This window comes from Notolepis coatsorum (assembly GCF_963971535.1).
Source record: "Notolepis coatsorum genome assembly, chromosome: 16".
In the NCBI taxonomy this organism is placed as follows: domain Eukaryota; kingdom Metazoa; phylum Chordata; class Actinopteri; order Aulopiformes; family Paralepididae; genus Notolepis; species Notolepis coatsorum.
Window position 1 is genome coordinate 59,076,447 of NC_140180.1, and position 16,378 is coordinate 59,092,824.

General features: G+C 41.8%; 1 protein-coding gene across 3 annotated transcripts in view; it reads right to left on the reverse strand.

Moving 5' to 3' along the window:
* The window catches only part of zdhhc5b (zDHHC palmitoyltransferase 5b), a 44,532-nt gene that overhangs the window by 20,166 nt on the left and 7,988 nt on the right, over positions 1 to 16,378 (reverse strand). For all 3 annotated transcript variants that reach the window (XM_084332410.1, XM_084332412.1, XM_084332411.1), the window contains 5 exons: positions 13,040 to 13,161; positions 9,521 to 9,678; positions 2,834 to 3,006; positions 1,208 to 1,310; positions 883 to 974 (listed from right to left, as the gene is read on the reverse strand). In XM_084332410.1, coding sequence (XP_084188536.1) covers positions 883 to 974; positions 1,208 to 1,310; positions 2,834 to 3,006; positions 9,521 to 9,678; positions 13,040 to 13,161 — 648 coding nt within the window. The remainder of the gene's footprint in view (positions 1 to 882; positions 975 to 1,207; positions 1,311 to 2,833; positions 3,007 to 9,520; positions 9,679 to 13,039; positions 13,162 to 16,378) is intronic.

Genomic DNA, 16,378 nt, shown 5'->3' on the forward strand with positions numbered 1-16,378 from the left:
TATAACGGATTAATTTACCCTTGTTATTACAAAATCTAGCTTCTATAACGGATTTATTTAGCCTCGTTATTACAACATCTAGCTTCTATAACGGATTCATTTAGCCTTGTTATTACAACATCTAGCTTCTATAACGGATTCATTTAGCCTTGTTATTACAACATCTAGCTTCTATAACGGATTCATTTAGCCTTGTTATTACAACATCTAGCTTCTATAACGGATTCATTTAGCCTTGTTATTACAACATCTAGCTTCTATAACGGATTCATTTAGCCTCGTTATTACAACATCTAGCTTCTATAACGGATTCATTTAGCCTTGTTATTACAACATCTAGCTTCTATAACGGATTAATTTAGCCTTGTTTTTACAACATCTAGCTTCTATAACGGATTCATTTAGCCTGGTTATTACAACATCTAGCTTCTATAACGGATTCATTTAGCCTTGTTATTACAACATCTAGCTTCTATAACGGATTCCTTTAGCCTTGTTATTACAACATCTAGCTTCTATAACGGATTCATTTAGCCTTGTTATTACAACATCTAGCTTCTATAACGGATTCATTTAGCCTTGTTATTACAACATCTAGCTTCTATAACGGATTCATTTAGCCTTGTTATTACAACATCTAGCTTCTATAACGGATTCATTTAGCCTTGTTATTACAACATCTAGCTTCTATAACGGATTCATTTAGACTTGTTATTACAACATCTAGCTTCTATAACGGATTCATTTAGCCTTGTTATTACAACATCTAGCTTCTATAACGGATTCATTTAGCCACGCAAACAACCAATTTCCAGAAAAAGACAAAACGGTGGCCCCCGACAGCCCCATGTCCAGGACTGGAGGAGTTGGTGCCAGACTGACCTGGGGACCAAGGAGCTACACAGCACATGCGAGATGTTCTTCCAGCAACCGTTGGTGAAAGGGTTAACGCCGCCCCTAAACTTCCCTGTGACCTAGGAGACGGAGAGAGAGAGCTCATTTACACAGTTAACGCTCTATGTAAATTACATTTCAATTACTTTTTCAGTAACTTTCCAGCGCCCAGTCAAACAGAGCAGAGCAGTACAACAGCCTTCTTCTCACAAATTCCATTAGAAAATCATGACGCACAAACAAGCACTTTGAAAAAGTTCAGCTTCTTCTTCTGAACACAAATATTTTATTATTTAAAGCCACCACCACGCACCTGTTCATTAGTGGTCCTACCGCGGGCCACCAGTACAATGTGGAACCCAGTAAGACCAGCGACTGGGATGAAGAAGAGACCAGCCACACACATCACAGCCATACTGGGAGGACGAGGGGTCAAGGAGATGATAACTACAATCCATACAGAAAAATGGCCAATAGGAGATTCAGAGGGACAATGGATACAAAACTGAAACAGAAATGTGCATAAATGTAATTAAAGGGCAATATCAGAATTTGACCAATGATGTTGTTCATCAGCAGACACTGTTCCAATAAAAATAATACCACAGTACACAAGGCGTGTGTAATAAGTTGTATGTTTGCATGTTCTCCCCATGTTTGCATGGGTTGCCTCCTGGTACTCTGGTTTCCTCCCACACCAAAAAACATGCATCCTGGGTATACCTCCAGTGGTTAGGATGGGTCAAATGCAGAGGAATCATTTCACAGCCGGGATTTAAAAAGTAATAACGTACAATTCAAATGTTTTGTTTTTTTGTAGCCCAGTGAGGGCCTGCAGGTAAATTGTAGCTAACTCAATACTGGACCGATCAGTGAAATGATGGTCTCTATGTGTCAGGTACATGGTAGACAGACCATAAATAGGATACAAAGGTCCAAAATAGCAGTTATGTTATAATGTGTATATTGCTGGTGTCAGTTGTGTGTATTGAAACGCAGACAAACTTCCCCTCTGCACAATATAGGTTGTTGTATCTTTATTAATCCTCTTGGGGAAATTATTCCTCTGCATTTGACCCATCATAACTATTAAGGAGCAGTGGGCAACCATTGTGCAGAGCGCAGGGTCCAACTCCAGTTGTAAAGCCAGTACCTTGGTCAAGGGACCAACTCCAGTTGTAAAGCCAGTACCTTGGTCAAGGGACCAACTCCAGTTGTAAAGCCAGTACCTTGGTCAAGGGACCAACTCCAGTTGTAAAGCCAGTACCTTGGTCAAGGGACCAACTCCAGTTGTAAAGCCAGTACCTTGGTCAAGGGACCAACTCCAGTTGTAAAGCCAGTACCTTGGTCAAGGGACCAACTCCAGTTGTAAAGCCAGTACCTTGGTCAAGGGACCAACTCCAGTTGTAAAGCCAGTACCTTGGTCAAGGGACCAACTCCAGTTGTAAAGCCAGTACCTTGGTCAAGGGACCAACTCCAGTTGTAAAGCCAGTACCTTGGTCAAGGGACCAACTCCAGTTGTAAAGCCAGTACCTTGGTCAAGGGACCAACTCCAGTTGTAAAGCCAGTACCTTGGTCAAGGGACCAACTCCAGTTGTAAAGCCAGTACCTTGGTCAAGGGACCAACTCCAGTTGTAAAGCCAGTACCTTGGTCAAGGGACCAACTCCAGTTGTAAAGCCAGTACCTTGGTCAAGGGACCAACTCCAGTTGTAAAGCCAGTATCATAGTCAAAGGCAATGGCAGGCAACGTAGCATGCATGTCTTTTTGGTGTGGGAGGAAACCGGAGTACTCAAGAGGAAACCCATGCAAACACCACACAGAAAGGCCCCCTGGTGGGGTTTGAATCCAGAACATTCTCGCTGTGAGGCAACAGTGCTGCTAACCACTGCACCACCGTGCCACTTTAAATCACAGTAAGCTCTATCCTTGAAGGATACGTGACGGCGGCGTGTGGCGTGTCCAGCTGGTGGCGGTGGTGCAGGATGAAGACCAAGCCGAAGCCGAACACGTCTACGATGTGGGCGGTGAGCGACATCAGGAAGAGGAAGAAGTAGCGGTAGTTCCTCCTGCCGATGCAGTTGTTCACCCAGGGACAGTGGTGGTCAAAGTCCTACCAGGGCAGAGGGTCAAAAGGGTCAAGAGAGGAGGAGAAGAGGAAGACAGAGCATCAAGTGTATAAAACGTATTGCTCGAAAGGACATTTTCAGGGGAATAGTCATTTCTTTGGCATATAGCCGTAGCTTGTCATAATTTTCACTGAAAAAGTTGTTCCCTTACAATAACAATTCCCACTAACTAAATAATAAAAACAAATATAAACACGTCCAGTGGGAGTGGCCGTTGCGCTGCTGCCCGTGTGAATTTAATACATTGGAAGCCTTTTGTCAGGCACCACAAAACCAGAAGCTAGAATGGGAATGAATCCACCAGAAATGTTATTTAATGAGTGGGCAGCAGTTTAACACTTTCGGTGCCAAAAACAAGTTAAGTCGTTTCTGGGCCTAAGTCGTTCAGTGCCAAAAACTACTTAAGTCGTTTCTGGGTCGTTTTTCCTTTTTTTCAATATTTTTATTCATTATCCACCATGTTACCATTATGGAATGAGTCTGAGGTCGCCAAGGTGCAATACCGGCCGCATCCCGCTAGACGGCGGTATCGAGCACCCTTTGTAACTTTGTATCTTCCCCTGTGGGACGGCCAAATGTCTCGGGTTTAATTTTTCCTTGTCGGCCAATGCGAACGGTTGTCCCGGTTGCATTGAAGCGCGTCAAATATCCCCGGTCCATTATGTTGTGGTGGATTATGCCGTGGACCAAATAGACATTGGATGTACCAGATGGCGAGCAAACAATTGGAATATTATTTTTGGAATACTCTCGATCACAGGTAAGAATGATCTGACGTACATTTTAGCTTGATCGTGCAATGCTTTCATACCGATCGGGCTGATAACCGCTTTTAGTGTTCAATACGAACGCCGTTACTGACAATCAAATAATCAGAAACCCTTTCATGCATTCATGATGGAACATAATCCTATGATATAGATTTGATTTCGGGATAATAGCATATACAGACAAGAAATGGCAACGTCTATAGTGGAATTGACGTGTAGGGCTATAACTCAGCATTTCATGAATTACCCTAAACCGCTCTAAAACCATACTTATATTCACCACGGTATAACACAGGAACATATTCTTTTTCACATATTGAACGATAGTTAGGTGATGTCAAATGGACCATAGTATTGTATCCATAGCTATAATATAGAATATAGTTATAGCTCTACAAACAAGGTGACGGATCCCTATCCATCTAGTGGTGGCGTTGCTACAGACGGCTGCGTCTAATGGCTGGCACTGAAAGTGTTAATGGTGCAGTGAGAGTGAGAGTGAGAGTGAGTGAGTGAGTGAGTGAGTGAGTGAGTGAGTGAGTGAGTGAGTGAGTGAGTGAAACAAACTCTGTATGCAGTGCACTCATTGTACTGTATGTATCAACCGGACATCTTATTGAGCACATACTGTATGGAACTGACGTGTCTCTGAACACATTCACAATGTATATGCCCCTTGCTTGTTCCATTATGTGTGAATGGAAAACTGAATCATTCAAGTGTGTGTGTGCAGGGCCGGACCTAGCACATTTGGCGCCCTAGGGAAGCTGCACCCCCCCCCCAAATCAAAACATCTTAAAGGCCCACTTGCAGGTTGTATTTTTGTTCAATAAACAATGTGACTAGGCCAACAGTGACTTTCATGAAGAGGGGGGGAAAAGTATCGAAATTGACACAGTTTTAGCGTTTTTAATCAAACATTTTGTCCGCCCAACCACAACCACCACGCACGTGCATATTTTAATCCATGGTTCATAACGTGCGTCAGGGTTTCCGTTAGAAAAAATTGTTGCCGGCCTCAGTGTCCGGTAGATTCCAATCTACCGGTCAAATGACAGAAATTCCGGTCAGGGTTTATTGAGCTTAAAAACAATTGATAGGCAAAAGAATGACAACAAAACAAAAGAATGACATCATCAAGGCATGTAGATTTATAATATTTTTACTTAAAACTAGGCTACTTTTGCGTATAAAGTCATTATATTTCAAATAAAATAAGTCCCGAGACTCGTGCTGCTGCCGACTTTAAATCAAATAGGTGTCTGTGGGCAGTCGCCCGACATTAATAAACAACAGTCTGTTATAATCACATTTTTATGAGCTAACGAATTCCGTTATATTGGACATTTGTATTAATTATATCAAGCAAAGAACTGAGAAATTTGGCAGAGAGAGACGGCAACATTATCGTGGGTTTGCGTGACGACTCTCTCCACCTCGCAACGACTTATTTGCAAAGAGTATGGCGCTGCAGAGCAGCTGATTCAGCTGTTATTGGCTCTTTTCTGGGGACCGCACAGCAGCGCCCACCACCCAACATTGAATTGAAAATGGCTGAATTGGAGTACTGCTGGAATACTGCATTGTGCTGCTGCTGCTGCTCCGGCTCTGCAGCTTCACAAAAGTTCACACACCCAGCACTAAGCTCTCGCTGACAACGTCGTTGTCATTATTAGAAGCAACGAGGAAACAAATGTAATGATCGTTTCGTTCATCGCATAGGCTATTTAATTTTAGCCTATTTTAATACAATTCAAATAATCAAATTGTGCTTAGACTCAGGGAATTATTTTCACCGGACATTAAGACCGGAGAGATTAAATATGTCGGACTTCAACAGATTTTGCCGGTCAAATACCGGTAATTACCGGCTAACGGAAACGCTGGCGTGCGTGTGTCATCTTAACACTATGGCAACCGGCGGGGCGCGGTGATTTAGGCCTCAGAGGACAGCAGATTGTAAACAAACCGATGTACTTTCTAAGAGCTTTATATATCATTTATAGTATTGCTATCTGTCCATTCTCATTGTCACTTGAGTGCATAAACCGTGCCTTCATAATGGCTTAAAGAAAATAAAAATCCATCGGTTGGTTGTCATTTTATAGCGTCGTGAATATAAGGTATATAGCACTTTCCGTCTAGGCTTTTCTGCAGGAGGCTGCAAAATAGGCTAAACGTTGGCGCCATTATATCAAACGCCATTTCTGCTGTATATATACGAATGATATAAAACAAACTGCGTAGCATCCGGACTATTACAGAGCATCTATGGATGAAATGGGGGCGGCGGGGAACGCCGATTACTATTATTGATTAGCAATACAGTATGTGTTCAATATAGCATTTTCATTGATCGATCACGTTACGTTATAAAACAATGTCCAATCCAGCTGTAATTTGGGGTAATATTATCCTACCGTCAGGCCATGTGATCGCCGGCAGCATTTCCTCACCAGTCATCGGATTCTGGTAGATCGATATGCACATTGGCTAATCATAAATCCCATTATTCCACGCTGAAAAAAACGCTCGGCAAGCTGATCCAAGATGGAGGGGCTTCGTTTGGAATCAAGGATCTATGATCCGCCCACATGACTGTACTTGCATTTTTTTTTTAAATCCACATAATGATACTGCAGTGGAGCGATGGCGCCCCTAAGCGGGTCTGGCCGGTACTGCATGTTTCGAAAATCAAATATGTGAAAAGATCCTGCTAGTGGATGGGGTACCTATTAAGCGTTATAAATATGGAATAAAACAATAACAACTTGCCACGAGTATATACGTGGCTCTGGTCCACAACGTTCTTTTTCGAAACACGTATATATACGTGGACAGACGCCATAGTGTTAATGATGACGTCACACAAGGTACAGGGCAGCAGGGCGCCTGAGAATCACAGGCAGGTAGTGGCAGGAAGCAAAGAGCCTTCTTGTTACTACTACTAGCAGAGGATCTAGTATCTGTTTCACCTAACACTATTGCTCCATGATCATAGCCATTTATCTCTAAAGCTAACCACTATTTGTAAAAGCCACAACCACGTTACCATATTTTTAAATACTAGCTTGCTAGCCAGCATTCTCGAAACTCCTAACATGCCCCGATTTAAAATGGTTCTCTCCTCTTTGTATACCTTTGTCCTCACAAACAAAGTATTCTGCCAGGGAACTTATGGACACGACAGTAGTAGTAGTTATTAGAGATGTTCCGATACCATTTTTTCCTTCCCGATCCAATTCCGATACCTAAGCTTTGGGTATCGGCCAATACCGATACTGATCCGATACCAGTGCATACATTTACATCGTCACCGGTATGGCTGTCCGCATTATGTCATTAATTGCGTGCATGTGTGGAGGGCGGCTACGTGGCATAGTGGGCAAGGCGCTCGCCACGAATGCGGAGACGCTGGGATCGCATGTTCGATCCCAGCGCTCCACATTGCTTTCAGTTTAGCTGGTCGTCCGTACTAATACACATTGGCCGTATTAGGGGGTGGGAAACTGATGGGTGGGGATCGGGCGTTGTGGACAGCGACTCCTACAGGTCGGTTGGTGCGCCTGCGCAGTAGAATCAGGAAGTGTCGGGGGCAGCGTGAGCCTCCCACGCGTTACTCCTCGCCACTGAGAGATCGAGCTGCGCAGGTGAAAAGATGCGACTGCTGTTACCTCAAGTACCGGAGGGGACTTGTGCTATGTATGACTTAGTCCACATTGCAGCCGGCTTGTGGGAGGCAAGAAACAGCGTTCGTGACAGGGGAGGGTTGAATTGGACGATACGAAATTGGGATGGGAGAAAAATATAGAAAATGGGAGAAAAAGTGGATAAAAAAAAATTGCGTGCATGTGTGGGAGAGGTGGACGGCACTTAGGTTAGCCAGTTAACGCGAGCTATAACGTTACTGGGGAAAAAGTAATTTACCTTGGAATACTCCTTTGCCAACTTGCTGTACTTTGCTTGCAGGTCTGCAGCCATTATTGCTGGATTAGGAATAGCTCCAACTTTAGCCAAGGTAACGTTAAGCTAAAACTATCTTTTCAGGTAGCTCTTCAGCTAATGCTAATAACACCAGCAACGCAAGCGAATACATCAGAGCTCCCCGTCAACACCGCTCTGTCGGGACGATGGCATTTAAGAAAGTATCTGCTGTTAGGGCGGCTATGTGGCGTAGTGGGCAAGGCGCTCGCCACGAATGACGGAGACGCTGGGCTTGCCTGTTCGAGCCCAGCGCTCCTCATTGCTTTCAGTTTAGCTGGCCGTCCGTACTAATACACATTGGCCGTATTAGGGGGTGGGAAACTGATGGGTGGGGATCGGGCGTTGTGGACAGCGACTCCTACAGGTCGGTTGGTGCGCCTGCGCAGTAGTGGGGGGACTTAGTCCACATTGCAGCCGGCTTGTGGGAGGCAAGAAACAGCGTTTGTGACAGGGGAGGGTTGAATTGGAGGGTTGAATTGGATGATACGAAATTGGGATGGGAGAAAATATAGAAAATGGGAGAAAAAGTTGATAAAAAAAAAAAAGTATCTGCCGTTAAAATGACAAACAGCATTGACACTTTCATTCACGGCCAATTAAAAACATGTTTGTTTTATAATGCACTCTAAGCAGGAGGATACCGCACGTGTTGTTGATAAATTACGTCATATGGTATCGGAGCATAGAATTTACGTGTAGTCGCCGATACCAGCATTTTAGGCTGTATCGGAGGCATTTCCGATACTGGTATCGGTATCGGAACAACTCTAGTAGTTATAAGGTGTTTGAGCTTGTAACGTTAACGTTAATTAGCTATCGTGGTAGCCCGTTTCGTGACTGAGTGCATCACAGTCATGAAAGGGGCTACTATTGTGCTATCAACATGCCGTGACGTGTAGCTTGCTAGCCGGCATGATGCGTGCAGTGCTTTGCCCCACAGGTCTGAGAAGAGGACCTGCACATTTTATACGTTCCCGAAACTCTTCTACATGCCCCGATTTAAAATGGTTCACGACAGTAGACATAATGCTAACATTAGCGGGGTAACGTTAACGTTAGCCAGAGCCATATAGCCAGCTTGGTATTATGACCCATGACGGGGATAAGGCATAAGGCGGCAGCCTAACAGACCAATAGCGCTGCTGTACTGAACAACAGGCTGCCTAGTGGTACATGTAGTTCTTTTTTTTTTACGACATTAAAAACCTTATAACTACCTTGTTTCAACCAAAAATTCAGTTGTAGCTGGTCCATCAAAGTCTCTCCGACGATTAAACCCATTTGCGTCTTGTAAGGCGTCCATTTGGATCAAGGAAATAGCTTTCTGCACTCGTCAAACTCCATTGTAGTGGCTCAGAAGTAGGGGAAAGTTAACCTTCAGTGACGTCACGGCACTGATGGCGTCTGCTAAGCTAAACTACCCATAATTGAAGAGTAGGGTTTAACCTGCAAGTGGGCCTTTAACAGTTATACAGTAAAGTACTGCACCTTTATTTATTACAAACAAGAACGAGAGCTAAGAATAAATGTAAAGTGCACACTAAAGAATTAAAACAAAAACAACTTAGATATATATATATTTTTTATGTCAAAATATTGGTTGCAGATATAGAGGGGGCACAAAAACGTTTATTTTTTTGCTGGGTGCAGTTTTTGGCAACCGCCTATGTCGCCTATAGGAAGCTCCGCCCCTGTGTGTGTGTGTGTGTGCGTGTGTGTGTGTGTGTGTGTGTGTGTACTTTACCTCCACACAGTTGTCGCAGACGGAGCAGTGGGAGCAGCGTGGCGGTCGGTAGAAGCGACAGGTGGAGCACCACTTCATTCTCACCTGAATGCCCTTGATCTCCACCGTTTTATAGAGCGGAGCACGAAAATCATCCTCTTTATCCTCATCCTCCTCCGCTGCAAACACACACACACAGTATAAGAGTCCATGCAGCCAGAAAACAACTGTATTACAAGTATTGTAAAAAGAAAAAATCTAAGTTTATATATAAATCAATCAATGCATAATAAATGTGAAAATCAAGCCACATCGACCAGTAAAGCTGGAATCTAAATTAAACGTATTTATATATTTATTTATTTTTTATCCACTTTTTCTCCCATTTTATATTTTTCTCCCATCCCAATTTCGTATCATCCAATTCAACCCTCCCCTGTCTCGAACGCTGTTTCTTGCCTCCCACAAGCCGGCTGCAATGTGGACTAAGTCATACATAGCACGAGTCCCCTCCGATACTCGAGGTAACAGCAGTCGCATCTTTTCACCTGCGCGGCGCGATCTTTCAGCGTCAGGGGTCTGTGCTTTGGAGGGGCGCCGCCCCCATCGCTTCCTGATTCTACTGCGCAGGCGAACCAACAGACCTGTAGGAGTCGCTGTCCACAACGCCCAATCCCCACCCATCAGTTTCCCACCCCCGAATACTGCCAATGTGTATTAGTACGGACGACCAGCTAAACTGAAAGCAATGTGGAGCGCTGGGCTCGAACAGGCGAACCCAGCGTCTCCAGTATTCGTGGCGAGCGCCTTGCCCACTGCACCACGTAGCCGCCCCGTATTTATATATTTATAAAGTAATTAATAAAACTGATTTTAGTTGCATACATTCAATTATTGCTATAATGAATTAAATCAATCCTGTCACATTTGTATCCAGAATAGATAAAAGCATTAATCAAACTGTACTGAATCAAAAAAGTATTAAATATTTGGAGAGGCAATCTGAATCAAATATGAATCCACCTCTATTGTATTGTCATGCCATGCGGTGCACAACCCTTGTATCCATGTTGGGTGAGAGGAATCATGTGTAAATGACAAGTAAATGATGCAGAAAGCTTTCCATACTGTAGAAGATACAGTGGTTGTGATAATGTTGTGACATTATGTGACATTTAGTAGAGTGGAACATGGAACTCTTTAGGCTGGGCATACGCTTGTTTACAACATTGACTCTCTCTCACCAGTCATTCTTGCACGCCATAATGCAGGGTTTCCCATACCAGTGTTTTCCCTGTAAAAAGAAATCTGTGCTGCGCGCACGCTGCCGGAATCTATATTTGTTAGTGCGCACGTGCCGCCGGAATCCATATTAGCGCACGCTGCCGGAGAAATAACTTAAAACTACAGAAGAATTGTTCAAGATTCATGTTCATGTAGTCATGTGCATGTGAATTTGCTAGGATGTTTTTGGTGTGTCCGCTGACACTAGAAGTGCTCTGGAGGCCCACGTAGCTGAATATTTGTACACTGCAAAAAAATTCATCTTATCAAGTGAAAATATCTTGTATTTGGTACAATAAGTCCAATATCGAGTAGAATTATCTTGAATTATCTTATTCCACTGGCAGATAATTTCTTATTTCTCTCTTGATTTGTCAATTTAATCTTGTTTTAAGAAAATGTTAATCTTGTTTTCTTTAAAGATTAAATTTATAAAAATAAGAAAAAAAGCTAAATTATCTGCCAGTGGGATAAGATAATTCAAAATAATTCTAATCAATATTGGACTTATTGTACCAAATACAAGATATTTTCACTTGATAAGATTAAATTGTTTTGCAGTGTAGTTGTAATCAGGGTAAATGTCAAGATTAATGACATGCCTCAACACTTAAGAAAGTGTACACTATTTGTATTGAACATAGATATAGATGATTTAATAGATAATATAAATAGAAAACATAGATACATAGAACATACTAACTGTCTAACATACACAAATCATAACACTACAACAGCACGTTACACATAAGAAGTCTCAGTGGCATAGGCTACATTCTGCCTTAGAGCATTACATTTTCCTGGGCTATTGAAAGAAAAGCTCCAGGGCTCTTTGGTAGGGGAATTCACTGGTAGGGGGCTGCAATTGTAGCTTACCACCACTGGTATGACTGTGTATGAACGAATAATGGACTCTGTGAAGCGCTCTGAGTCAGAGAAGAGCGCTATATAAATCCAATCCATTATTATTATTATTATTATTAGGGGGCCCATTGATGCTGAGACGCATACAAGCGGACAGATGGTCTCCCTGCAGCCTGTTCCTCAGGTCAGTCTTCACCAGTAAATACAGAATCAATCACTAGACAATAAGTGGGGTGAGATTTGTGGCAAGTCAAATAACAAATCCGATACAAATTACTAGGGCTGACCACGACTAGTTGACTAATCAATCGAAAGGAGCCGTAGTCGACTGCCAACCTATTAGTAGAATGCACAAAAAATATATATATATTCTTTTCTTTTTGTCACTCTTTCCAAAAGGAAAGAGGCCTATAAGCGTGGCTAACGCTAATGGCGCGCATACCAGCGAGGCTAACTGCCTAAGAAAACAGGCACAGTGGCACTGAAAGAGGATTTCACCCGTCTAATGAACACACTAGACAAATATCAAGATGCATCCATCAGTGGACCAATTACATGCTTTCGCACAGGACAAGAAGCCTTCAGTCGACTCCTTCAGACATTAAGCACCCCCAACAGACCAAATGGAATGAAAATAAATAAATAAAAAAAGTATATATATATATATTTTTGGGGGGGGGGGGGGGGTAGTCTGACTCTAGTTCATAGGAGCGGCGGTCGTGATTTGCGCCGCTGCTGAATGCATATAAGGGAAACACTGCATACATACATTCATTTTGTGGGAACCCACCACAATATCAAACAGGGCCACCACAAATAGAATTGCAAACACATATCAACAGCACTTCTTGCCCAAACGTAATCTCGAACCGGCCGGTGCGTTCACACCGGGAATTGGTTTGGAACATGAAAAATCGGTGCTCAGTGTTTTCTTAGAGGGCCGAACTAAAGCCTCTGTCATGTTCCGAACCAATTATTCCCGGTGTGAACGTGCCGGCTGGTTCGAGATTACGTTCGGGAACCGGCTCCGGCCAGTGTGAAAGCAGTGATATCGGGTGCCACTGCCAAGACACTCAGTGGGCCTCATTGATCAAACAAAATAAACAAAGATTGGTACTTGATCGATCAATAGACCTAGTTTTAGGTAAATTGTGGCCCAGTATTTGATCAACTTTCAACCTTTTACACATATGGAAATATTGATCAAATGAGGCCCATTGTCACACACAATTTTCTTTGTCCCCTTTTCCATTACCCTTTGAGAGGCCCGTTTGTGCTCTCGCCGCACCCTCATTGTAAATAATAATTTATTCTTAATTGACCTGCCTGGTAATAAATAAACACAAACACAACATAACATACAAAGCACACTAATGGCTGAACAAGGCATACCCCTGGGGAAGACTCCCGGGTCCATGAAAGTGGCCATGCAGAAATTGGCGAGGGTGAAGAGGAAGATTACAGCGTTGTAAATGAGAATGACAGAGGAGAAGCACTCCGACAACCACGGGCATCTAGGATTAGAGAGAGAAGAGGAGGGAACATTAAAAAGATTCATGACTCCATACTTATTTACACATCAAACAAAAGAAACGTGGTCCAAGTGCTGTCAGGTCAAAAACAGAAACATGATATCACGGAATGGGGGGGGAGGGGGCAATACCCATGTCCCTTTTGTAAATACAGTTGGAATGAATATGAAATGTGGGTGGGTAGGGCTGGGAGGTATGCTGGATATTGATGCAAAGGTGTGGATTTTTACTATACAAACAATATATACAAATCGTAAAAGTATTATATATATATTAGGGCTGTCAGTTTATCACGTTAATTCGATTAATTAATTACACAGCAAATTATCACATTATGAAATTAATTACAATTTATTTTTATTTTTTTATAATTTATTTTTTTATCTCATTCATTCCATAAGAACGTAGAATACACATTTACAGACTTTTTTTTAATATGGTCCATTTGCATGTTCTTGGTATCTGATTCTAGGGACATCTATGGATCTCAGGGAATGTATTCCCAGTGTCAGAAATACTGTGTCTGTTACTAGGCTTGAGTAAATTGTAATGAACCAAATGAGAATATCAATAATTTTTTTTAAATCTTTGACTGTGAATAACACCATGCTCAAATTGACCAGACCTGAAAAATCTAAGCAAATTAATAGATGGAAGTTTTGTAGATACAGTACTGAATTCTGCCATCCGGACACATGCAATTTGAAATATGATTATAGAATATAGAATATCAGGCATAAAATGGTTATGCGATTAATTAGATTAATTAATTACAAATCCTGTAATTAATTAGATATTTTTTTTATCGCCTGACAGCACTAATATATATATATATAAATATACAGAACAGGTACTTTTTTTTGTTAATCTAAAAATAGTTCCTTGCAGCAGAGTTATAAAGATTTTGGGATAAAAATGTGACCTGTTAAGCTGTAGGAATATTTCACCTAAAGGTACATGCCTAAGTAAATGGAAGATTGCTCCACTTCTGCAAGGTCAATTTGCATGTTCTTGGTATCTAGGAACATCTAGGGACCTGGGGGTATGTATTTCCAATGTCAGAAATAATGTGTCTGTTACTAGGCCGAGTCAATTGTAATGAAGAAAAGGAGAATATAAATGATGATTTATTTTTGCATCTTTGATGGTGAATAATACCATGTTAAATCTGCGGGGTATGAGAAAATGCTCACTGAGCTCATTCACCACCTTATTGAGATCATGTATACAAAAAATCTAAGCAAATGAATAAAGGGAAGATGATTAAACGGAAGGATTTGTAGATACAGTAATTAATGATAATCGATTTTAATTATAAATTCATATTTGACCTTGAACTTATTATGGCCAAATCATACCTCTATGAATAGGGAAAATGCTCCTCTTTCCAATGGCAGGGTTGAATCTGGATTTAGTCATTTCCTTGCGGTTTTTACGATTAGCATTTTCCGATAAATTCGTATTTCCGATAAATCGTATAAAACATCGGTAAAAATTAAAATATACACTTTGACTACTGTTTTTGATAGGGTTATGGTCTTTACTCTTGGCTACACATATTTTTTTTAAACATTAAAATATACCCTGTTTATTTTACAATTTTGTATTACAAAAAAAGAAAACATCATAAAGATATCAAACCTCATTGGAATTTACATTGAAAAACAAATACTGTCATTATACCGTCAACATCTTTTAAAAATTTAAAACGATTGTTACCATATCATCATCTACATTAGAGCATCGAACTTCCTGTATGTAAAATAGTGACACGCAAACTAGTATACTGCCTACTAATACTTAAGTACACTTAAGACAATAGGCGTGTTCGAGATTGGCTAGGCTGACGCAGATCTGTGCAGGTTTTACTACAGCCTCGCCAAGCGCGTTGCATGACGGTTAGAATGTTGTCCGACTTGCTCTGAAAATCTGACGAGGCGCGGAACTCTCGCGGGAGCCAGCCACGCACAGCCTTCAGAGCGAGGCTCCACAGTACCGCTCACCCGGCTGCTCCACGCAAATGCATGATTGGAAACGACTTGCTATGGTCACGCAAAGCACCTATTGGCTCAGAAAAGTTGTCAGTCACCAGCCACGTAGTTATGAGACGATTGATTGATTGAAAACTTTATTACAGTACGGGTCCCGTCACACGCTTTTGTCCGTTTTGCCTCAATATATACTGTATATATAATTCTGTTTTGCCTCAATATACACAGTATACATATATTGATGCAAAACAGAATTATTCAGCAGTGTGTTGTTTGTGTGTGCGTGCGTGCTGCGGTGGCCAGGAGCCCGCAACAAGATGGTATACATTATGGTATATGAATAGTATATTCCACTATAGCAGGTATATGGTGTGCTGTACATTTGAATCTGATCTAATTTTGCACACGGCCATCACATTATAATGAGCTGGACAGGTGTGCATGTGTGTGGTGGTAACGTGAACGCGTATCTGCCGTGCGAGACTAGACGAGAGGCTGTTGTCAAATATGAAGTGTCCGACGTTCTGACTCCTCCCCCGGCTTCACTCGACTACTCTCATGGCGAGCCGAAATCAATCTCGAACACGCCTAATATGTACTTAATGAATTGGTCATAATGTTAACCGTATATGCTTTTGGAACCATGTTTAGAGTATATACAAGGTTATGTGCGCAGCATGTGTGTATATGATGTTATATAATGTGTGTGAGTGTGATGTTAAGTGTGTGTGGGTGTGAGAGTTATGTATATAGTGTGTGTGCAAGGTTAGGTTTATGTATGGGTGTGATGTTAAAGGAGCTGTAAGTGATATTTCTTTGTTAAAATAAGTTAAATAGCTCTACATTCCGACAGCCATCGCCGATATAGTGTGTTTGGTCAGTAACATGGGTCTCCCAGTCCCTCCACTCTGCAGTAAACACAAAATAAATATTCTGGTATCCATTCTCACTTCATCCAATCAGGAGAGAGAGTACTAGATATTTTTACTTATTTCAAGAAATCTTGCCAAGCCGGATTTGCTTACTGCACTGGAAGATTATTTGACTTGTTAAAAGCACATTAATTGCATAAAACTATTTTCTTTATTTCTTACTTTTACAGTGTGAAGTTCTCTTTTCAATCAATCAATCAATCTCTCTCCTGATTGGAGTGGAGGGACTGGGAGACCCATGTTACTGACCAAACACTCTATATCAGTGATGGCTGT